The sequence below is a fragment of the Clinocottus analis genome, unplaced genomic scaffold (genome assembly GCF_023055335.1).
Source record: "Clinocottus analis isolate CAN_PGR_092001 unplaced genomic scaffold, fCliAna1.0.p SCAF_119, whole genome shotgun sequence".
Classification (NCBI taxonomy): Eukaryota; Metazoa; Chordata; class Actinopteri; order Perciformes; family Cottidae; genus Clinocottus; species Clinocottus analis.
Genome location: NW_027175842.1, coordinates 1 through 22,500, shown reverse-complemented (window position 1 = coordinate 22,500; position 22,500 = coordinate 1). Strand labels below are relative to the sequence as shown.

The window sequence follows — 22,500 nt, the reverse complement described above, 5'->3', positions numbered from 1 at the left end:
ATCCAAACCCTGAGACACCCGAGGAGACAGGAGAGGACCCAGCATGCAAGGGGTACATCTGACGACGTCTTTGTTTAGATACGTTCACAGGGAAACATGTATAACATAATAAACGTTTTGTTTTCATTTGGCCTTTTTCTTTCATTCTTCCAAACAGACTTTACATGTTTCTCATGATTGTCAACTTGTTTTGATGAGGAAACAACATAAAACATGACAATGCCGATACAGTACCTGACTCCGCTTCCTCTTCATATCTTCAGGACATAGATATGTGTGTACACACACAGAGACACACACAGCAGTTATGGATTCAGATTATTATTGTAAACATAACTCATTAAGTTACCCATAGTGGTCCACCGGACCCTCCAGTTCTCCAGAACCGAATGACAGATGGAAACTGAGGGGAAACCAACAAGAACGTGGTCCGTCTAAAGGTTCAATTTCATCTATTTAGCATTTTTTTTAATCATCTGTGTTCACTTCATGTTGGACAGGAGAGAAGCATTTTTTCAAATCTGTATGTGGAAGAAATGAGGGACAGACAGGAAGTCTGAACTCATGAAACATCTTCAGAAAAACTACACACTGTTGTTTCCCCATTTTATTCATGTAATAAAGTTGTCATGTTTACCAGTGTGTCATGTGACTCATCTTATTGAGAAGTGCTGTGATTGGCCGGAAGCTGCCGGGTCTGAATATTGTCTCTGTGTGTGAGAGAGACAGAGAGAGAGATTGACAGCAGTCAAAGCTAAGGGCAGCAGTGTTTTCTTAGTGTCAGCTCCTGACAAACACAGTGAAGGGTTCAAAGGCACAAAGGAAGTGACATCACAAACAACATGGACAGTTCAGTCTGAGCAGCGGGCTTCTCCGATTGGAGGCCCTCTACGTGTCGATGAGCAGTGGGCCTCTCTGATTGGCCGGCTTGCGAGCGGCCTGGCGGCTACAGAGAAGGGCGAGGCAGACAGGAAGGACGCAGTAACCGACCGCTCGAGGGTCGGCTCTCGTGCAGGAGAACAGGAAGAGGAAGAGCTGTAGGTACGGCAGCAAGAAAACTGATGCCCATATCCAGACAGGAAGTGGCAGCAGGTGGGCACCGACGCGCTGAGACCAGCTGATGACGAGAGGGGGAGCCGATGGAGCCCCGCCTCTCTGCACACGCTCCAAACTGAAGCTATGAACATCAAAGACGTAGTACACCACCATGACGCTGAGCAACAGGTACAGAGACACGCCCACCCAACCCATCCGCTGGCGGAAGTTCATCATCCTCCATCCTGTGAGGGAGATCAATACTGACACTTATCACTACAATCACTACTGACATGTATCACTACTAACACTTATCACTACAATCACTACTGACATGTATCACTACTAACACTTATCACTACAATCACTACTGACATGTATCACTACTGACACGTATCAATACTGACACGTATCACGAGCAGTGATAAGTTTCAGTAGTGATTCACTACTGAAACTTATTTATCTTCATTGTCCCTCATCTGTGAGGGGCGATCAATACCTAAACTAAACAGCCTGTTAGTAGTCTAAAAGCAGCCTGTAAGCAGCCTGTTAGCAGTATGTAAGCAGTGTTTAAGCAGCCTGTAAGCATTCTGTAAACAACCTGTTAGTAGTCTATAAGCTGTCTGTAAACAGCCTGTTAGTAGTCTATAAGCAGTCTGTTAGCAGTCTGTACACAGCCTGTTAGTAGTCTGTAAGCAGCCTTTAAGCATTCTGTAAACAGCCTGTTAGTAGTCTATAAGCAGCCTGTACACAGCCTGTTAGGAGTCTATAAGCAGCCTGTTATCGGTCTGTAAATAGCGTGTTAGCAGTCTGTAAAAAGCCTGTAAACAGCCTGTTAGTAGCCTATAAGCAGTCTGTAAACAGCCTGTAAGCAGTCTATAAGCAGCCTGTAAGGAGTCTGCAGGCAGTCTGTAAGCAGTCCATAAGCAGTCTATAAGCAGCCTGTAGGCAGGTTGTAAGCAGTATGTAAGCAGTCTGTTGGTAGTCCGTTGGCAGCTTCTTACCCCGTTAGCAGCCTGTTAGCAGCTCCTTACCCTGTTGGCAGCCCCTTACCCTGTTGGCAGCCCCTTACCCTGTCAGCAGCCTGTTAGCAGCCCCTTACCCTGTTAGCAGCCTGTTAGCAGCCCCTTACCTTGTTAGCAACCCCTTACCCTGTTGGCAGCCTGTTAGCAGCCCATTACCTTGTTAGCAGCCCCTTACCCTGTTACCAGCCCCTAACCCTGTCAGCAGCCTGTTAGCAGCCCCTTACCCTGTTAGCAGCCCCTTACCTTGTTAGCAACCCCTTACCCTGTTGGCAGCCTGTTAGCAGCCCATTACCTTGTTAGCAGCCCCTTACCCTGTTAGCAGCCCCTAACCCTGTCAGCAGCCTGTTAGCAGCCCCTTACCCTGTTAGCAGCCTGTTAGCAGCCCCTTACCTTGTTAGCAGCCCCTTACCCTGTTAGCAGCCCCTAACCCTGTCAGCAGCCTGCTAGCAGCCCCTTACCCTGTTAGCAGCAGGCTCACCTGTCAGCTCGTGTATTTATCAGCTCTTACCTTTCTTCGCGCTGATTATTTCTAATTAAAATGGTCGGGTCGTCATCGCAGTGCCGATCCCTGGTCCAGGAAGTCTACTCTGTAGTTTCCTGTTTTGTCACCTGATACGAATGACGTCATTCTCCTGCCCGACTCGTTAGCTAACAAAATGAGTTTGTGCATCGCCATCTTGAGCGCCCTCATCTCATATCTGGGCCCAGTTACAATCCGGATGCATGAAGCATCCTTTGTTGAGGCCCTTAATCCTGTGGTTACGAGACACACACCTTGATGAGTGTTTACTTGTTGGTGTGTTTTAGTTTTAGCGTCATCCGTCCTCTTTTTTTCTTCTTCTTCTTCTTCTTCTTCTTCTTCTTCTTCTTCTTCTTCTTCTTTGGTTTTAACGGCAGCTTGCATCCTTTCTGTTGCATTACTGCTATCTTCCCTCTATCCTGAGCTGTGATTGGTTACAGAGACACCGGGTGAGCTGTGATTGGTTACAGAGACACCAGGTGAGCTGTGATTGGTGAACTGGTTTGATCAAGCACAAAGGAAACTTTTTCTTGTTTTGGTCTCTGTTACCATGGAGACGTGTTGAAGGTGACTTTAAAGTGTCATATAAAAGTTATATTACATTATTAAATACACTTTGTATTACATTATTAGATAACAGTTGTATTACATTATTAGATAAAAGTTGTATTATATTATCAGATGGACGTTATATAAGATTATGATTAGCCGATCGAACAGTTAGTATTTCATCCTAAATATTGTTGTTATTATTGTAATTGTTGTTATTATCATCATTATCATTGGTACTATTAATGTTATCATTATTTAATATTGCAAAGTGCTTTTGGCTCCACCCACTCTGTCTGTCCAACCAATCACACCAAAGAAGAAAGAACCCAGTCTCTATAAATAGAGTGAACTCGGCTGCAGACACACATTAAAGTCAGAACCTTCTTGTTTTTGTGTGTTTTATTGTTTGTTTTTGCTTTGTGGTTTCCCTTCCGGTCTCTGCGGGTCTTGCCCTGGTGGTTCTGGGCCCAGTGGTTCTGGTCCGAGTGTAGCGGAGGGTTTTAGTATTGGGGATCAGTGAGGAGATGGAGCGTCGTCAGAGTCTGGAGGATCAGCTCAGGTGTCCTGTTTGTCTTGACGTCTTCACCGAACCACTGATGTTACAGTGTGGACACTCCTACTGCAGGTATTTTGGATACATGGGACCCACCTGTCCTGTCCCCACCTGACCTCACCTGTACGGTCCTGACCTCACCGGTCCTGTTCCCACCTGTACAGTCCTGACCTCACCTGACTTGTCATCACCTGTATTCACCTGTCTTTCCTGAACTTACCTGTCCAGTCCCCACCTATCTTCACCTCTATGTCCTGACATCACCCGCCTTGTCCTCACCTGTCTTCACCTGTCTTGCGCTCACCTGTCCAGGTGTTGTGTGCGCTCCATGACAATGGACCTGCTGGGTCAGCTGCAGTGTCCTGTGTGTCGCTGTGCTGTTGATGGAGACAGTCCTCCTCCCAACGTCAGCTTGGCTCGAATCATCGATGCTCTGCAGGTAAAAACACCTTTCATCAGTTTACCTGTCAAACCTGAACGTTTTGAAAAGGTTTAAAAGGTCTTGATCTCGTTCCTCAACAAGTGAAACGTGTGATTCATTAATTCGATATGTTGTTAATATATTAAGTTGCGTTTACCCTGACAGGAGGGGAGTGTTTCAGGAGCTCAGGAGTCGTGTCCTCAGCACCACAACCCGCTCAGCCTTTACTGCGAGGACGAGCAGGCGGTGATCTGTGGCCTCTGTGGGAGCATCGGGGCTCACCGGGGACACAAGATCACACCTGTGAGCTCCGTCTACAGCCGCATGAAGGTACAAAGATACGCTCAATGTCACACCTGTTAGTACTGAGTCACACCTGTTAGTACTAAGTCACACCTGTTAGAACTGAGTCACACCTGTTAGTACTGAGTCACACCTGTTAGTACTAAGTCACACCTGTTAGTACTGAGTCACACCTGTTAGTACTGAGTCACACCTGTTAGAACTGAGTCACACCTGTTAGTACTGAGTCACACCTGTTAGTACTAAGTCACACCTGTTAGTACTGAGTCACACCTGTTAGTACTGAGTCACACCTGTTAGTACTGAGTCACACCTGTTAGTACTGAGTCACACCTGTTAGTACTAAGTCACACCTGTTAGTACTGAGTCACACCTGTTAGTACTGAGTCACACCTGTTAGAACTGAGTCACACCTGTTAGTACTGAGTCACACCTGTTAGTACTAAGTCACACCTGTTAGTACTGAGTCACACCTGTTAGTACTGAGTCACACCTGTTAGAACTGAGTCACACCTGTTAGTACTGAGTCACACCTGTTAGTACTAAGTCACACCTGTTAGAACTGAGTCACACCTGTTAGTACTGAGTCACACCTGTTAGTACTAAGTCACACCTGTTAGTACTGAGTCACACCTGTTAGTACTGAGTCACACCTGTTAGTACTGAGTCACACCTGTTAGTACTAAGTCACACCTGTATAGCATTAAGTCACACCTGTGACCTTCATCTCCAACTGTATAATTTTAGAAACATAAAATATCTCGGTTTTATAGATTTATAAAGAAGATTTGTTTGTGATTTTTAAGGCTGTATAAATAAAATATGTAATGGTTAAACAAACATTTATCTCATAACAATCTTCACAAATTGAAAGTGTAAACGTTTAATCTCATTGGCTGACAGGAAAAAACAGTTTGGTGTTGTTGACCCAGTGTTGATAAGCAGCCATTAGCTGACATATCATCAAACAGTGAGATTAAATTAGTTTAAAGTTCAACACAAACCAAATATCATCTTTGTGTTTCCAGTTTAACAACAATAAGGTTAATGTTCATGAACATTGTACTGTACCTAGTGTGACCTTCAACAGCGCCTGGTACTCTAGTATCTAGCGTTTACTCGTGTTTGGCTTTGGCTGGTCACCATTTTGAGGCGTTTGTTCAGACGTCTCATTAGTTTTGAAGTGTGAAGCAGCCAGTTGACAGTCAGCACTTCCCAGTCTGAGGACCTGGCCCTCTGACTGGGAGAAAGAGAGGTGGTTTCTCTGCTGGGTGACAAGCTCAGTCTTAGAGTGTTGGAGAGGAGCTCAGAGGAGAACCACGTGAGGTGGTTCAACATATGATTAGGATGATTTAGGATCCTTCTGCATGCTGGGCTCATCCATTAGGAAGTAGACCAAGAACATGCTGGAGGATTACATGTCACCTGAACTTGGAAGCCCTGGGATCCTCAAAGAGGACTTGGAGGATGTTACTGCACTACCTTGTTTGGCTTGTGGCCACCACAGCATCTGAACCTGTTGAAGCATAATGATCATTCTGCTTTTAATAATGTGATTCTGCAATACTAATGGAATTATTTTACATATCTGTCTCTCTCACAGGAGGACATTTCCTGTCTGATAACAGAGTTTCAGCATCAGAAACGTAAACTGGAAGATCGGATCTGTAAAATGGCGTACAACAAATCCAGGATCACTGTGAGTCTACATTTCCATTCATGCATCAGTTTAGCCTACAAACACAGTTTGATCCTCTATCACGCTGAGAGCCTGAAGATCCTCGTGCTTTGGCATTATTGTGCTGCATTGTACATTTACGTGGATTAAGCATGCTAAATCCCATCGGATCTTACCTGCTGCTGTCTAATCCAATCAGAACGAGTCTGACGTGCTAAAATGGGTGGTGAGGAAGGAGTTTGGTGAACTACGGCGCTGCCTGGAGGTAGAGGAGGCTGGATTCATGCAGCAGGTGGAGACCTCCACTGCTGTCCTCATCTCGTCGCTTCAGAACCAAACTGACCAGTTAAACCTGAACCTGAACCGGCTGCAGGAAGCCCAGAACACCCTGCAGGACCTGAGCAATGAGGGCCACCTAGGCTTCATCATGGTACAGTCGGCCTGTTACAGTGTCCGATTAGCCCAGCACATAAATAGGGACACCTAGACTTTGTCGCGGTACAGTCGGCCTGTTACAGTTTGCGATCGGTCAGGTATGTAGGGAGGGACACCTGAACTTTACCATGGTATTGTCATCATGGTACTGTCACCCTGTCACGGTCTGGGATCGGTCCAGTACATAGGGAGAGACACCTAGACCTAGTTACTGTCGGCCTGTCAGGTCCTGTGATCGGTTCTGTACGTCGAGAGGGACAACCTCCAGACAAAATTGAATGAAACGATGTTTGAATCCTATCAATATCATTAACAATACTCGTCACGATGTTGAGTGGGAACATTGACATCAGAGGATTAAAACTGGTGCTAAGAAATATTAACTGATCAATAATGTCTTTTTGATAAACAGTCCTTAGAGATCATTGATCAGATCTGAAATAAGGTCTTTTTCCATTTCTTTTTCCAGAAGTATGGATCGATTGCTCCAAGGTAACAAAACAAACCAATCAACATGTCATTAATTAACTAGTTTAGTGATAAAATAGTCTGTGAAAACTGTTAAACTCTCCTCTTTTCTTCTTCCTCAGGTTCAGAGAGATTCAGGAACTCCAGAAAAAGGAGGAGAGGATCTTCAGCTCTCTGAACTTTAAAACTGGTTTCAACCACAACGACATTAAACTAACTGTGTGGAAAAGACTGCAGAGAAAAGTCCTACCAGGTACACCTGTACTTGTCTGTGTGTTCGTCTGACATTGCTCAATGGCTCAGAAGCAAAAAAAAAAAAGCTTCCTGTATAACATTCAAAAGACCTACCTCAACACTGGTCCCATATATAGAGCATGCTCACCAGCGTTTCCTTCAGCCCCGACTCCCATGACGGAAGCCCAGCACTCTCACTGGGGCATTCGTTGTAGACTTACTTATTATACCTCTTCTTCTTCCTCCAGCACCAGAGCGGATGAGGCTGGATCCTCAGACTGCTCACCCAATGCTGGAGCTCCATCATGGGGACACAGTGGTGAGCTGCGGGGCTCTGCTACGCAGGCTTCCTGATAATCCAGAGAGGTTCAGTTACAGTTACTGTGTCCTGGCCAACCGAGGCTTCTCCTCTGGGAAACACTATTGGGAGGTAAACACTGCTGCAGGGTCGCATGATTTCATCATACAGCTGTTTCTTAAGGGTTTTGCTTCTTGTCATGTCCAGGTGGAGGTTGCTAACAAACCAAAATGGCGTCTTGGTTTGATCAAAGGAACGACCAATCGTAAGGCCAAGCTGGGGAAGAATCCAGAGAGTGGAGTGTGGTTGATTGGACTGAAGGATGGAGTTTATGAAGCCTTCTCTTCTCCCAGGGTCGCCCTGCCGTTGCTGTCTCCGCCCCACCGGGTGGGTCTCTTCCTGGACTATGACGGCAGAGGTCTGACCTTCTATAACAGCGACAATCCTGACGAGCTCAGCTTCATCTATAGCTTCAGGCTGGAGGTCCAGGGGAAAGTCTACCCCTTGTTAGATGTCTGCTGGCATGACCGAGGACACAACAAGCAGACCCTCGTCCTCCCTCAGCCCCAGAAACACACAGACAGGTCTACCAACTCAGAAACACAACAAGCTTAAAGGAATCCTGCAGAGTCAGCTGTATTTGAAACTGCCTACTACATACTACTGTGTTCATAAGAAGTATTTAGTATACAGAACATAATATTTAAAGACTGCTTGGTGGTGGACTACCCGGTGGTAGCTTATTCTAACTACATATTTACACGTAGAAGTTACTGTTTAAAGTATGATGTTAGTAAATATATGTGTTATGATCAAGAGGCGATGAGTTATTCTGTCTATTTAGAAAAAATAGCTTTCCTACTTTGAAGTTACATTGAGTTCATCGTGGTGTGTTTATTTGTAAAACTGTTTTACGTGTGTTCATCATTTCCAAATCTTGTAAGATCATGTAATTCATATTTGTGACCATTTTAAAACTAATTAAACTCCATAGTGAAGCAAAAGCCCTTTGTAAAGAATAGAAACAGATCATGGCTTGTGTTTGAATCATAAAGTCAATTTGATAACTACACTTAACAGACTTTTTGACTTATTGTTACATAACAAGTGTCAAGACAACATTGACTTTTGGTTTCACACAGAACATAAACAGGGATGTCCTGGTAGAAACCCCATTTAACCCAGTAGAAACACATTTAACCCTGAAGAAACACATCTAACCCAGTAGAAACACATCTAACCCAGTAGAAACACATTTAACCCAGTAGAAACACATCTAACCCAGTAGAAACACATTTAACCCAGTAGAAACACATCTAAACCAGTAGAAACACATTTAACCCTGAAGAAACACATCTAAACCAGTAGAAACACATCTAACCCAGTAGAAACACATTTAACCCAGTAGAAACACATCTAACCCAGTAGAAACACATCTAACCCAGTAGAAACACATTTAACCCAGTAGAAACACATCTAACCCAGTAGAAACACATTTAACCCTGAAGAAACACATCTAACCCAGTAGAAACACATCTAAACCAGTAGAAACACATCTAACCCAGTAGAAACACATCTAACCCAGTAGAAACACATCTAACCCTGAAGAAACACATCTAACCCAGTAGAAACACATCTAACCCAGTAGAAACACATCTAACCCAGTAGAAACACATCTAACCCTGAAGAAACACATCTAACCCAGTAGAAACACATCTAACCCTGAAGAAACACATCTAACCCAGTAGAAACACATCTAAACCAGTAGAAACACATCTAACCCAGTAGAAACACATCTAACCCAGTAGAAACACATCTAACCCAGTAGAAACATATCTAAACCAGTAGAAACACATCTAACCCAGTAGAAACATATCTAAACCAGTAGAAACATATCTAAACCAGTAGAAACACATCTAACCCAGTAGAAACACATCTAACCCTGAAGAAACACATCTAACCCAGTAGAAACACATCTAACCCTGAAGAAACACATCTAACCCAGTAGAAACACATCTAAACCAGTAGAAACACATCTAACCCAGTAGAAACACATCTAACCCAGTAGAAACACATCTAAACCAGTAGAAACATATCTAAACCAGTAGAAACACATCTAACCCAGTAGAAACATATCTAAACCAGTAGAAACATATCTAAACCAGTAGAAACACATCTAACCCAGTAGAAACACATCTAAACCAGTAGAAACACATCTAACCCAGTAGAAACACATCTAACCCAGTAGAAACACATCTAACCCAGTAGAAACACATCTAACCCAGTAGAAACATATCTAACCCAGTAGAAACACATCTAAACCAGTAGAAACACATCTAACCCAGTAGAAACACATCTAACCCAGTAGAAACACATCTAACCCAGTAGAAACATATCTAAACCAGTAGAAACACATCTAACCCAGTAGAAACACATCTAACCCAGTAGAAACACATCTAACCCAGTAGAAACACATCTAAACCAGTAGAAACATATCTAACCCAGTAGAAACATATCTAACCCAGTAGAAACACATCTAACCCTGAAGAAACACATCTAACCCAGTAGAAACATATCTAAACCAGTAGAAACACATCTAACCCAGTAGAAACACATCTAACCCAGTAGAAACACATCTAAACCAGTAGAAACATATCTAACCCAGTAGAAACATATCTAACCCAGTAGAAACACATCTAACCCTGAAGAAACACATCTAACCCAGTAGAAACATATCTAAACCAGTAGAAACACATCTAACCCAGTAGAAACACATCTAAACCAGTAGAAACATATCTAAACCAGTAGAAACACATCTAACCCAGTAGAAACATATCTAAACCAGTAGAAACATATCTAAACCAGTAGAAACACATCTAACCCAGTAGAAACACATCTAAACCAGTAGAAACACATTTAACCCAGTAGAAACACATCTAACCCAGTAGAAACACATTAACCCAGTAGAAACATATCTAACCCAGTAGAAACACATCTAACCCAGTAGAAACACATCTAACCCTGAAGAAACACATCTAACCCAGTAGAAACACATTTAACCCAGTAGAAACACATCTAACCCAGTAGAAACACATTTAACCCAGTAGAAACACATCTAAACCAGTAGAAACATATCTAAACCAGTAGAAACACTTGTAACCCAGTAGAAACACATCTAACCCTGAAGAAACACATCTAAACCAGTAGAAACATATCTAAACCAGTAGAAACACATTTAACCCAGTAGAAACACATCTAAACCAGTAGAAACACATCTAACCCAGTAGAAACACATCTAACCCAGTAGAAACACATCTAAACCAGTAGAAACATATCTAAACCAGTAGAAACACTTGTAACCCAGTAGAAACACATCTAACCCTGAAGAAACACATCTAAACCAGTAGAAACATATCTAAACCAGTAGAAACACATTTAACCCAGTAGAAACACATCTAAACCAGTAGAAACACATCTAACCCAGTAGAAACACATCTAAACCAGTAGAAACACATCTAAACCAGTAGAAACATATCTAAACCAGTAGAAACACATCTAACCCAGTAGAAACATATCTAAACCAGTAGAAACACATCTAACCCTATTGGACCTTCAACATAAAGAGTATAACATTGCTGGGAAACTTAGAATAAATAGTATTTTAAAGCACAGAAGCCTGTTAAATATGGTAATATTAGCACAATAATAACTTTTATTAGGAGGAGGAGCTTAGTAGAATTACACATTTATTAAACTTGTAATTGTCATTTAAACAGTGAAATTAATCAAATATATTTGCATTATAGATACAAACTTTAGTTCATTAACTACTTTTGCCTCACGTAATGTTTCAGTCTAAATGTATTACATGGAAGTACATTATAATAATAAACTACAAAACAGCAAACAATTATAAAATGTACTAAATAAGTGGACAAAATAATAACTAATAAAGCTTCTATTTGTTTGTAGAAAAGTATCCACTACTTTATTATCACAGCAAGAAACAACAACTGCAGATACACAATGTGTTGATGCCAGGTTACAATAAAAACTAATTACATCATTATCGAGGGATTTAAAAGAGATTTAAACAATCAGCTTTTAGTTTTATCAAGACTTCTGTTCCAGAGAAACATGAGAACAATTATCTTGCAGGAAGATGAGCTTCATCCACGAGAAACCTCCAAACACCTGGAAGGTGTTGTGCAACGCTGGTTTACTCATGACAAAAACCAACAGAGCTGAAAAAGTAAGAAATGAGGTGGATCAAAAATATAAACTAGTATACTAATCCATACTAGCAATACCCTACCTTTAGTAAAACAGATGAAGTGCAAACACATCAGAAGTCCTTTCACACGTCCTCCACAGACCCTTCCTGGTGCTGCAGGAAGCGGATCAGACCACCGGGCAGCGGCAACGTCTTCAACCGCCGTCGTCCAACCAGCTGCACAACCTGCAGCCTGCAGAGCTGCAGCAGCGGGCGGGGAAGCGCTGGAAACCACAAGCAACTGGTGACATCACTGGAAACCACAAGCAACTGGTGACAACACTGGAAACCACAAGCAACTGGTGACATCACTGGAAACCACAAGCAACTGGTGACATCACTGGAAACCACAAGCAACTGGTGACAACACTGGAAACCACATGCAACTGGTGACATCACTGGAAACCATAAGCAACTGGTGACAACACTGGAAACCACATGCAACTGGTGACATCACTGGAAACCACATGCAACTGGTGACAACACTGGAAACCACATGCAACTGGTGACATCACTGGAAACCACAAGCAACTGGTGACAACACTGGAAACCACAAGCAACTGGTGACATCACTGGAAACCACAAGCAACTGGTGACATCACTGGAAACCACAAGCAACTGGTGACAACACTGGAAACCACATGCAACTGGTGACATCACTGGAAACCATAAGCAACTGGTGACAACACTGGAAACCACATGCAACTAGTGACAACACTGGAAACCACATGCAACTGGTGACATCACTGGAAACCACAAGCAACTGGTGACAACACTGGAAACCACATGCAACTGGTGACAACACTGGAAACCACATGCAACTGGTGACATCACTGGAAACCACAAGCAACTGGTGACAACACTGGAAACCACATGCAACTGGTGACAACACTGGAAACCACATGCAACTGGTGACATCACTGGAAACCACAAGCAACTGGTGACAACACTGGAAACCACATGCAACTGGTGACAACACTGGAAATCACAAGCATTGATTCACCTGCTTTGTCCTTGATGTTGCTCCAGCCAGAGTAACTGTCCAGGTGTTCCATCATTTTGGAGCAGAGCGTCACATGGCCAACGTAGTCCAACAGGACGTCAATGATTGGCCCCGCCCAACGACAGATACTAGGGGCCGAAATCATCTCACAGAACTGTCAATCAATTTCAGATTTGTTAACAAATCCAAGAAATAGCCATCAAGTTCAGAGCTGTCAATCAATTTCAGAGCTGTCAATCACTGAAATTACATATCTTTTCACATTGAAACTTTTTGAATCTCTGTAGTAAACACAGTTTAAACCACATTGACTTTTCCTTCAACTACAATCTATTTAAATGTTTTAAACAGATTCGGGTTACCTGAACGCCCCTTTTCTGGGGGACTTGGCCAGTTTGGTGGAGGTCCGTCTCTGAACGCGAGCTTTTGATTGGCGGATGCGGTCGGTTACCAAAGACACAGTTAAAGCATGATAGGGCGTGGCCTCCGTGGTCCAGCAGGTACTTGAACATCGGCAGGTTCTTCATGGAGAACAGGTAGACGGCGGGGAACGTGGTGGGGTGTGTGGGGATGGAGGCGTTGATGTGGGCTCCGTGCTCCACCAGCAGAGTGACGGTCTGGATGCGGCCCTGTCTCGCCGCCACCAACAGCGGCCCGAACACGTCCAGGTTTGGGTCGGCCCCGGCCTCCAGCAGCATGTGCACTGCGTCCGTGTTGTTGTTGGCGACGGAGAAGTAGAGCGCCGTGCTGCGGCGGTCAAGGTACAGCCTCGATCGTTCTTCTGACAGCTGAGCGTTGACGTCAAAGCCCGCCTCGATCAGAACCTCCAGGACGTCCTCATGGTTATGCTCGGCGGCCAGGTGGAGCGGGCTGATGCCAGTCTGCCGGACTCTCGTCTTACTGGTTGCCGGGATCAACATGGAGACGATGCTGGAAACAGGAGACATTCCAGGAAATAGATTAGACCGATCTGAGCTATCAGAAACAGACTCCATTGACGGGAAACCCGCAGTGTTCTCAAACTGCTGTGAGACTAATCAACGCATTAGATTGTTTATTAGTTAGTGGCTATAGCCCAAATGGACTTCAATAACTAAGAACTAATCATTTATGGTAATGCATTGCTCTTTAATAATAAATACTAAACGTTGGTTTTGGGCTAATTCTTTGTTGTGGTAGTGTCCGTGGGTCAGAGGGTACATGTAAAAGAATACTGTATAGACACGAACATAAGAACATAGGTCACATACACAAGGAGAACAATAAGACGATAATACATCAACACTGTCACACTGATGTTTGATTCAATATCATCCTATTCCATTGTTTTGTATGTATTGTGTATTTATTTGATTGTAATGCTTACCTGTATGTATAAATGATGCTGTAGTGTAAGTAACTATCTATTTATCTTTAGCCTTAATATGACTTTGAGAAATGAAGCCCAGTCTAGTAGGATTCATGTTGCAAAGATCTGACAAACAAAACTAACATTTTAGAAAATGTTTAGAATTTTTAGAATTTTCAGTTTATCAACTGATATTTTGGAAGTTTTAAACGTTACACTGATCATCATCCATGTTGTGGCGGCTAGCTTGATGTAGATGATTACACATATGTAGCTATATAGTTAACTTCACTACAACACTGTGGTCTCTATTTGATTGGTTCTGTTTAATAAGGCAGACAATATCAGTGTGCCTACATGTCACTTCCTTTCTGAGCAGCGGCATGAAGAGGTAACAACCCCGTCTTTACACATTTGTTGGCGTTAGCGTTCTGAGAGAGGAGGAGCTCCACAATTTCTTCATGTCCATTTTTTGCAGCTTCATACAGAGCTGTTGCTCCATCAGCAGCCTGAGCATTAATGTCTGCACCTGTATGGAGACAAGGAGGGTTCAGGGTTCAGGGTTCAAGGTTCAGGGTTCAAGGTTCAGGGTTCAGGGTTCAGGAGAACATGTAGATGAACACTACCGTGCTGCAGGAGAACATGTAGATGAACACTACCGTGCTGCAGGAGAACTTGTAGATGAACACTACCGTGCTGCAGGAGAACTTGTAGATGAACACTACCGTGCTGCAGGAGAACTTGTAGATGAACACTACCGTGCTGCAGGAGAACTTGTAGATGAACACTACCGTGCTGCAGGAGAACTTGTAGATGAACACTACCGTGCTGCAGGAGAACTTGTAGATGAACACTACCGTGCTGCAGGAGAACTTGTAGATGAGGGGTGTCAAACTCAACTTACCTGCTAGTCGTAGAGTCTGGTTGAGGCTGGGCCGCATCAAGTATTCCACAAAAAAAGGTTTCAAGTATTTGAAAAGAAAAAACAACTGATCCAATCTTCTCGATCTTTATTAATAACAGTTCAGAACACAAACAGGTTCTTCAAAACTAAACTTGTCTTCTAAAAATTGCATTCTCCCCAAAACTAAAATGCATTTTCAATTCCGTTTGACGAGAACGGGATTTCAAACCCTGAGAAACGCATTCATTCATTGACGTGGAAAACCATCAGGAGAACCCTACTGTGCTACAGGAGAACCATCAGGAGAACCCACCGTGCTGCAGGAGAACCATTAGGAGAACTCTACTGTGCTGCAGGGGAACCACCAGGAGAACCCACCGTGCTGCAAGAGAACGCTAACGTGTTGCATGAGAACCATCAGGAGAACTAACCATGCTGCAGGAGAACCATCAGGAGAACCAACCGTGCTGCAAGAGAACCATCAGAAGAACCCACCATTCTGCAGGAGAACCTTCAGCAGAACATTACCGTGTTGCATGAGAACCTTCAGGAGAACCCACCGTACTGCAGGAGAACCCACCATGCTGAAGGAGAACCTTCAGGAGAACATTACCGTGTTGCATGAAAACCTTCAGGAGAACCCACCGTACTGCAGGAGAACCATCAGGAGAGCGCTACCGTGCTGCATGAGAACCATCAGGAGAACCCACCGTGCTGCAGGAGAACCATCAGGAGAACCAACCGTGCTGCAAGAGAACCATCAGAAGAACCCACCATTCTGCAGGAGAACCTTCAGGAGAACATTACCGTGTTGCATGAGAACCTTCAGGAGAACCGACCATGCTGCAGGAGAACCTTCAGGAGAACATTACCGTGTTGCATGAAAACCTTCAGGAGAACCCACCGTACTGCAGGAGAACCATCAGGAGAGCGCTACCGTGCTGCATGAGAACCATCAGGAGAACCCACCGTGCTGCAGGAGAACCATCAGGAGAACCCACCGTGCTGCAGCAGGAGGCGCAGGGGCTCCAGCTGGCCGCTCTGAGCGGCGGTGAACAGCGGGCAGAGGCCGTACTCGTTGGCGAGGTCGTGCTTGGCTCCGCCCCTCAGCAGCAGCTCGCAGACCCTCAGGTTGCTCCGGCATGCGGCCTCGTGCAGCGCGGTGCAGCCCCAAACTCCTGCAGCGTTCACCGCCGCGCCGTGGTTCAACAACAGCGCCACCATCGCAGGGATGCTCCTCTCACAGGCTGCAGAGGAACAACAGGAGTTCATGTCCTCACCACTTCTTCTGGCTCCTTGTTAAGAACTTCAGAGTTACACCAAGCTCTCTGATTAGTGGAGCGGTGCCAACAATACAGGTGGACTCCTCAACCGTAGTGAAGGTCCTCAGTGAGCCGCTGAGACGTGAAGTATCCTTCATAGCTCCTTTATTAAAGTCTAAAGGTGAACTGTGTTCATGACAATCTTTTGTCGTGATTTCCTGTAAGATTCACCTCTGTAAAGAGGAGTCTCTTTGTCATAGTTCGGGATGTTGGGGTCTGCTCCCTTTTCCAGCAGCACCTGAACGCATCGCAGCTGGTCTTTGCTGACAGCGATCAGCAGCGCCGACTCGCCACGCTTAGTTCTCTTGTTGATCATCCCCGGCTGAGCTGGCACACACACAGGAGAGCACTTCTTTGGGTTATGATATGTGCGTGTGTGTGTGTGTGTGTGTGTGTGTGTGTGTGTGTGTGTGTGTGTGTGTGTGTGTGTATGTGTGTATGTGTGTGTGTGTGTGTGTGTACATGTCTACCTGACAGCAGCACTTGCAGACAAGTGTCCTGACCAAACCACACCGCCTGATGGATTGCGAGCCATCCTGGCTTATTGGGCAACACCAGGTTTGTTTCCAGACGCATCGCCAACGCTTCCACGCTGATCGCATCACCAACACGGATGGCTTTGAACAAAGGCTCCTCTTCCCTGCAAGAAGAATACCCATAAGCCACCTGTCATCTGACCTCCACCTGACCCATCTCTCCTGACCTCTCCCCTAACCCTAACCTGAGAAAGACCAACGAGTACATATTGGATGAGTAATATATATATATATATATATATATATATATATATATATATATATATATATATATATAGCAGTCCATTGATTTTCCTACTGGTTCTGGCCTGACCCCCATCTGGATAAACGGAATTGTATTGTTCTCTATTTTTGTCTCATGCTTTTGGGTTTGCGGTGTCGCACTGGTGGATAAGACCTGCACTGACTTTGAAAATATAACAGAGTCTAACTGCTCAGGGATTAATAATGAATTAGTTTGGATAGTTTCACCTGCAGAGATGCAACAGGTGATACACGTGGTTCATCGAGATGGTTCATGAATAGAACTTGACTCACTCTTCAGGTTCTGGAGCAATGAGGACCAGACTGCCGTCAGCTCTGCGGTACATGTGCTTCCCAGAACCCGTCATGAAGTGACTGACCATCCCATCAAACGACTTCCTGAGTCAGCAACACAAAGACAACAGCAAATCAGACCACAACCTCGAGGCTTCATTTGAATGCAAATAAACTGTCTTCACAGGAAGTTAGATTTAGGGAAAAAATACTTTAACACTCAATCCATCAATCCATTCATCTATCCATATCCTCGAGACTAAAGCCGAGTCGTAAGTAAGTAGTAAGTTCTCATTCGATGTAACGAGAACTACAACTAATCAATCCCTCCTTCCACCCATTATTTGCATGAGCTTTCATTTAGCTGACACTTTTTTAAAGAGATTTACAAGAATCGAGAAAGTACAATATCTGCAAGAAAGCAAACTACAAAGTGCTATCAGTAAGAGACATTTAAGTGCTGATTTAAAGTATAGTCGTTTTTTTACTTCACGGTGGAAGATGTAGACACTTCCTGCTGTCCTGATGTCAATGAGGAGCTCATTCCACCATCGAGGAGCCAGGAAGCAAACAGTCATGACTTTGTTGAGTGTTTAGCTCGTAGTGACGGAGCTACAACCCGATTGGCTGAAGCCGAGCGGAGTGAACGGCTGGGGTGTGAGGTTGGACCATGTCCTGAATGTAGACTGAACCTGATCTGTTCGCAAGTACCAATGTTTTGAAGTGGATGCTGCAGCCACCAGTAACTAGTGAAGGGATCAAACATTCATCCATCCATCAATTCATCCATATATGTTCTGCTTATCAAAGCCAGGTTGCAGGAACAGCAGGTTTCGGAGGTATTGAGAATCTCTCGCTACGAACCGTTGCATCACATGATCATTTCACAAGCGGTCCTGATACTGGACTGAGGCCGCATGGCCTACAAAACCAAATAAAACATTGAAGATGGCTGAATCAATAATGTCTACAAAGATGTCTGGGTTTGCAAAACTGAATCCATGCAGGACTTCGATCAAACAGAATGACAATCAAAAAGCAGGAAGATAAAAAGATACATGTGATAGATGTAAAAAAAAAATAGAATCACCAGCAACTGCTAAAATAAAGACACTTCTTAAATCTGACTACTGAGTAGAATGCGGGGGCCCAAATAAAAAAGGCTCAATATCCAAAGCCCAGGTGCACTGACGCTTTCTGCACGGGAAAACAGGGCTTCCTGCTGGAGGAAGTTCAGGAAGTCCAGCAGGAACCCCTATTTTCCAGTGCAGTCCTCCAGCAGGAGTCCTCCAGCAGGAAGTCCTGCTGGAGGAGGTCCTTCAGTAGGAAGTCCTCCAGCAGGAGGTCCTCCAGCAGGAAGTCCTCCAGCAGCAAGTCCTCCAGTAGGAAGTCCTCCAGCAGGAGGTCCTCCAGTAGGAAGTCCTGCTGGAGGAGGTCCTTCAGTAGGAAGTCCTCCAGCAGGAGGTCCTCCAGCAGGAAGTCCTCCAGCAGCAAGTCCTCCAGTAGGAAGTCCTCCAGCAGCAAGTCCTCCAGTAGGAAGTCCTCCAGCAGGAGGTCCTCCAGCAGGAAGTCCTCCAGCAGCAAGTCCTCCAGTAGGAAGTCCTCCAGCAGGAGGTCCTCCAGTAGGAAGTCCTCCAGCAGGAGGTCCTCCAGCAGGAAGTCCTCCAGCAGCAAGTCCTCCAGTAGGAAGTCCTCCAGCAGCAAGTCCTTCAGTAGGAAGTCCTCCAGCAGGAGGTCCTCCAGTAGGAAGTCCTCCAGCAGGAGGTCCTCCAGCAGGAAGTCCTCCAGCAGCAAGTCCTCCAGTAGGAAGTCCTCCAGCAGGAGGTCCTCCAGCAGGAAGTCCTCCAGCAGCAAGTCCTCCAGTAGGAAGTCCTCCAGCAGGAGGTCCTCCAGTAGGAAGTCCTCCAGCAGGAGGTCCTCCAGCAGGAAGTCCTCCAGCAGCAAGTCCTCCAGTAGGAAGTCCTCCAGCAGGAGGTCCTCCAGCAGGAAGTCCTCCAGCAGGAGGTCCTCCAGTAGGAAGTCCTCCAGCAGGAGGTCCTCCAGCAGGAAGTCCTCCAGCAGCAAGTCCTCCAGTAGGAAGTCCTCCAGCAGGAGGTCCTCCAGCAGGAAGTCCTCCAGCAGCAAGTCCTCCAGTAGGAAGTCCTCCAGCAGGAGGTCCTCCAGTAGAAGGTTTTCCAGCAGGAGGTCCTCCAGCAGGAGGTCCTCCAGTAGAAGGTTTTCCAGCAGGAGGTCCTCCAGCAGGAGGTCCTCCAGTAGAAGGTTTTCCAGCAGGAGGTCCTCCAGTAGAAGGTTTTCCAGCAGGAGGTCCTCCAGCAGGAACTCCTCCTTTGGTCTCACTACTTATGTACCACATGAGTTGTTGCTCTTATACTCACAATATGGAGAATAATACATGAGACTACATACGGATCACTAGGCTCTTCGCTCGGAGGATTTGGAGAACTGTAGTGTGCCTGTGCAGTGGTCTTGGCTGCAGGTGCATTGTGGGAGCTGTAGTCTGCAGGTGCATTGTGGGAGCTGTAGTTTCTGGCTGCAGGTTGGGAAGGGGGCGTGTCAGTCAGACTGCGCTCGATGGCGAGCTGCAGCAGCTCGTCGTCACTCAGGTTACTGTAGAGAGAATAATCCTCCAGCGCTTCAGAAGCTGCTGCCATGATGGAGCTGTGGATGGCACTGACTTTATACACACATATATATATACACACATATATATATATATATATATATATATATATATATATATATATATATATATATATATATATATATATATATATATACATACAGCGGGTAAACAAGTATATACACACATACACGCATATATATACATACCCGCTGTGTGTGTATATATGTAACCTCAGTGTTGCTGTCTGTTGTCTGGTGTTTTATCTCTCAGATAGAACACCAGACAACAGACAGCAGTACTGACAGTACAACTTCATACAATAGACGTTTTGCTGTACTTAATAGAGTAAAACTTCATACAATCAGCTCTTATATTACTGAAAAATAAAAGTACTCACATATTTTCCTCTGCTCCTATCTTCCTGATTTACATGTCCATGTGTATGAGTCCGTTCTGCTTTCTGTCATGGAGACATTTCACTGTGTGTGTGTGTGTGTGTGTGTGTGTGTGTGTGTGTGTGTGTGTGTGTGTGTGTGTGTGTACTTAAGGTTTATTTTGAGGACCTGAAGTCTGACCTTGTTGACCAGCTGACTTCTCATGTTACAGATTTTTCTGAACTTGCAACATGTCAACCAAACAAAAATAATGTGTTTAATATAAAATATTGACTTAATTTACTGGATCAATACAAGATGTGTCCAGGAATAATCATAGACAGAATCTCATTAATATCATTTTTACGTTGCTCTTCTCACGATGACTTCCTGTATGAGCCCACATGATGATGACTTCCTGTATGAGCTCACATCGTGATGACTTCCTGTATGAGCTCACATCATGATGACTTCCTGTATGAGCTCACATCATGATGACTTCCTGTATGAGCTCACATCGTGATGACTTCCTGTATGAGCCCACATGATGATGACTTCCTGTATGAGCATCATGATGACTTCCTGTATGAGCTCACATGATGATGACTTCCTGTATGAGCATCATGATGACTTCCTGTATGAGCTCACATCGTGATGACTTCCTGTATGATCTCACATCATGATGACTTCCTGTATGAGCTCACATCATGATGACTTCCTGTACGAGCTCACATCGTGATGACTTCCTGTATGAGCTCACATCATGATGACTTCCTGTATGAGCTCACATCATGATGACTTCCTGTATGATCTCACATCATGATGACTTCCTGTATGAGCCCACATCGTGATGACTTCCTGTATGAGCTCACATCGTGATGACTTCCTGTATGAGCTCACATCATGATGACTTCCTGTATGAGCTCACATCATGATGACTTCCTGTATGAGCTCACATCATGATGACTTCCTGTATGAGCTCACATCGTGATGACTTCCTGTATGAGCTCACATCATGATGACTTCCTGTATGAGCTCACATCATGATGACTTCCTGTATGAGCTCACATCGTGATGACTTCCTGTATGAGCCCACATGATGATGACTTCCTGTATGAGCATCATGATGACTTCCTGTATGAGCCCACATCATGATGACTTCCTGTATGAGCCCACATCATGATGACTTCCTGTATGAGCTCACATTATGATGACTTCCTGTACGAGCTCACATCATGATGACTTCCTGTATGAGCCCACATCATGATGACTTCCTGAATGAGCCCACATCATGATGACTTCCTGTATGAGCTCACATCATGATGACTTCCTGTATGAGCCCACATCGTGATGACTTCCTGTATGAGCTCACATCGTGATGACTTCCTGTATGAGCTCACATCATGATGACTTCCTGTATGAGCTCACATCATGATGACTTCCTGTATGAGCTCACATCGTGATGACTTCCTGTATGAGCTCACATCGTGATGACTTCCTGTATGAGCTCACATCGTGATGACTTCCTGTATGAGCTCACATCATGATGACTTCCTGTATGAGCTCACATCATGATGACTTCCTGTATGAGCTCACATCGTGATGACTTCCTGTATGAGCCCACATGATGATGACTTCCTGTATGAGCATCATGATGACTTCCTGTATGAGCCCACATCATGATGACTTCCTGTATGAGCCCACATCATGATGACTTCCTGTATGAGCTCACATTATGATGACTTCCTGTACGAGCTCACATCATGATGACTTCCTGTATGAGCCCACATCATGACTTCCTGAATGAGCCCACATCATGATGACTTCCTGTATGAGCTCACATCATGATGACTTCCTGTATGAGCCCACATCGTGATGACTTCCTGTATGAGCTCACATCGTGATGACTTCCTGTATGAGCTCACATCATGATGACTTCCTGTATGAGCTCACATCATGATGACTTCCTGTATGAGCTCACATCATGATGACTTCCTGTATGAGCTCACATCGTGATGACTTCCTGTATGAGCCCACATCGTGATGACTTCCTGTATG

The 22,500-nt window shown here is 44.6% G+C and overlaps 4 protein-coding genes and 1 long non-coding RNA gene across 9 annotated transcripts in view; 2 read left to right on the top strand and 3 right to left on the bottom strand.

Annotated features, from left to right (window-relative positions):
- LOC137782465 (uncharacterized) overlaps positions 1–126 on the top strand; it is a 678-nt gene extending 552 nt beyond the window's left edge. Inside the window, exon 2 of the long non-coding RNA XR_011077282.1 lies at positions 1–126. This exon is cut by the window's left edge and continues 70 nt beyond it. This is a non-coding gene — a long non-coding RNA (uncharacterized lncRNA).
- Positions 1–504, bottom strand: part of LOC137782463 (putative E3 ubiquitin-protein ligase UBR7) — a 6,262-nt gene extending 5,758 nt beyond the window's left edge. For both annotated transcript variants that reach the window (XR_011077281.1, XM_068571747.1), the window contains exon 1: positions 350–504. The gene's annotated coding sequence lies outside the window, so the exon portion shown is untranslated. The remainder of the gene's footprint in view (positions 1–349) is intronic.
- An 88-nt stretch (positions 505–592) lies between these two features.
- tmem251 (transmembrane protein 251) lies at positions 593–3,095 on the bottom strand. The gene is made up of 2 exons (XM_068571748.1): positions 2,569–3,095; positions 593–1,280 (listed from the first exon to the last, which is right to left on the bottom strand). Exon 2 carries the CDS (start codon positions 1,270–1,272, stop codon positions 889–891), a length of 384 nt encoding a protein of 127 aa, XP_068427849.1. The 5' UTR covers positions 1,273–1,280; positions 2,569–3,095; the 3' UTR covers positions 593–888.
- LOC137782462 (E3 ubiquitin-protein ligase TRIM50-like) lies at positions 2,979–8,506 on the top strand. 3 transcript variants are annotated; one of them, XM_068571744.1, is made up of 10 exons: positions 2,979–3,059; positions 3,604–3,757; positions 3,998–4,124; positions 4,272–4,436; positions 6,013–6,108; positions 6,287–6,517; positions 6,992–7,014; positions 7,113–7,243; positions 7,473–7,654; positions 7,730–8,506. In XM_068571744.1, exons 2-10 carry the CDS (start codon positions 3,657–3,659, stop codon positions 8,135–8,137), a joined length of 1,464 nt encoding a protein of 487 aa, XP_068427845.1. In that variant the 5' UTR covers positions 2,979–3,059; positions 3,604–3,656; the 3' UTR covers positions 8,138–8,506. The 3 variants fall into 3 exon arrangements, with proteins under 3 accessions (XP_068427845.1, XP_068427847.1, XP_068427844.1); XM_068571746.1 differs by lacking the exon at positions 2,979–3,059 and having other exon boundaries at positions 3,286–3,757; positions 7,730–7,787; positions 7,876–8,049; XM_068571743.1 differs by lacking the exon at positions 2,979–3,059 and having other exon boundaries at positions 3,286–3,757.
- A 2,959-nt stretch (positions 8,507–11,465) lies between these two features.
- Positions 11,466–20,561, bottom strand: LOC137782466 (ankyrin repeat and SOCS box protein 2-like). 2 transcript variants are annotated; one of them, XM_068571749.1, is made up of 11 exons: positions 20,466–20,561; positions 19,852–20,103; positions 17,446–17,550; positions 16,843–17,012; positions 16,544–16,699; positions 16,052–16,297; positions 14,504–14,675; positions 13,161–13,728; positions 12,799–12,952; positions 11,838–12,019; positions 11,466–11,766 (listed from the first exon to the last, which is right to left on the bottom strand). In XM_068571749.1, the coding sequence occupies exons 2-10, from the start codon at positions 20,094–20,096 to the stop codon at positions 11,880–11,882; spliced, it is 1,956 nt and encodes a 651-aa protein (XP_068427850.1). In that variant the 5' UTR covers positions 20,097–20,103; positions 20,466–20,561; the 3' UTR covers positions 11,466–11,766; positions 11,838–11,879. The 2 variants fall into 2 exon arrangements, with proteins under 2 accessions (XP_068427850.1, XP_068427851.1); XM_068571750.1 differs by lacking the exons at positions 11,466–11,766; positions 11,838–12,019 and having other exon boundaries at positions 12,807–12,926.
- Between the last annotated feature and the right edge of the window lie 1,939 nt (positions 20,562–22,500).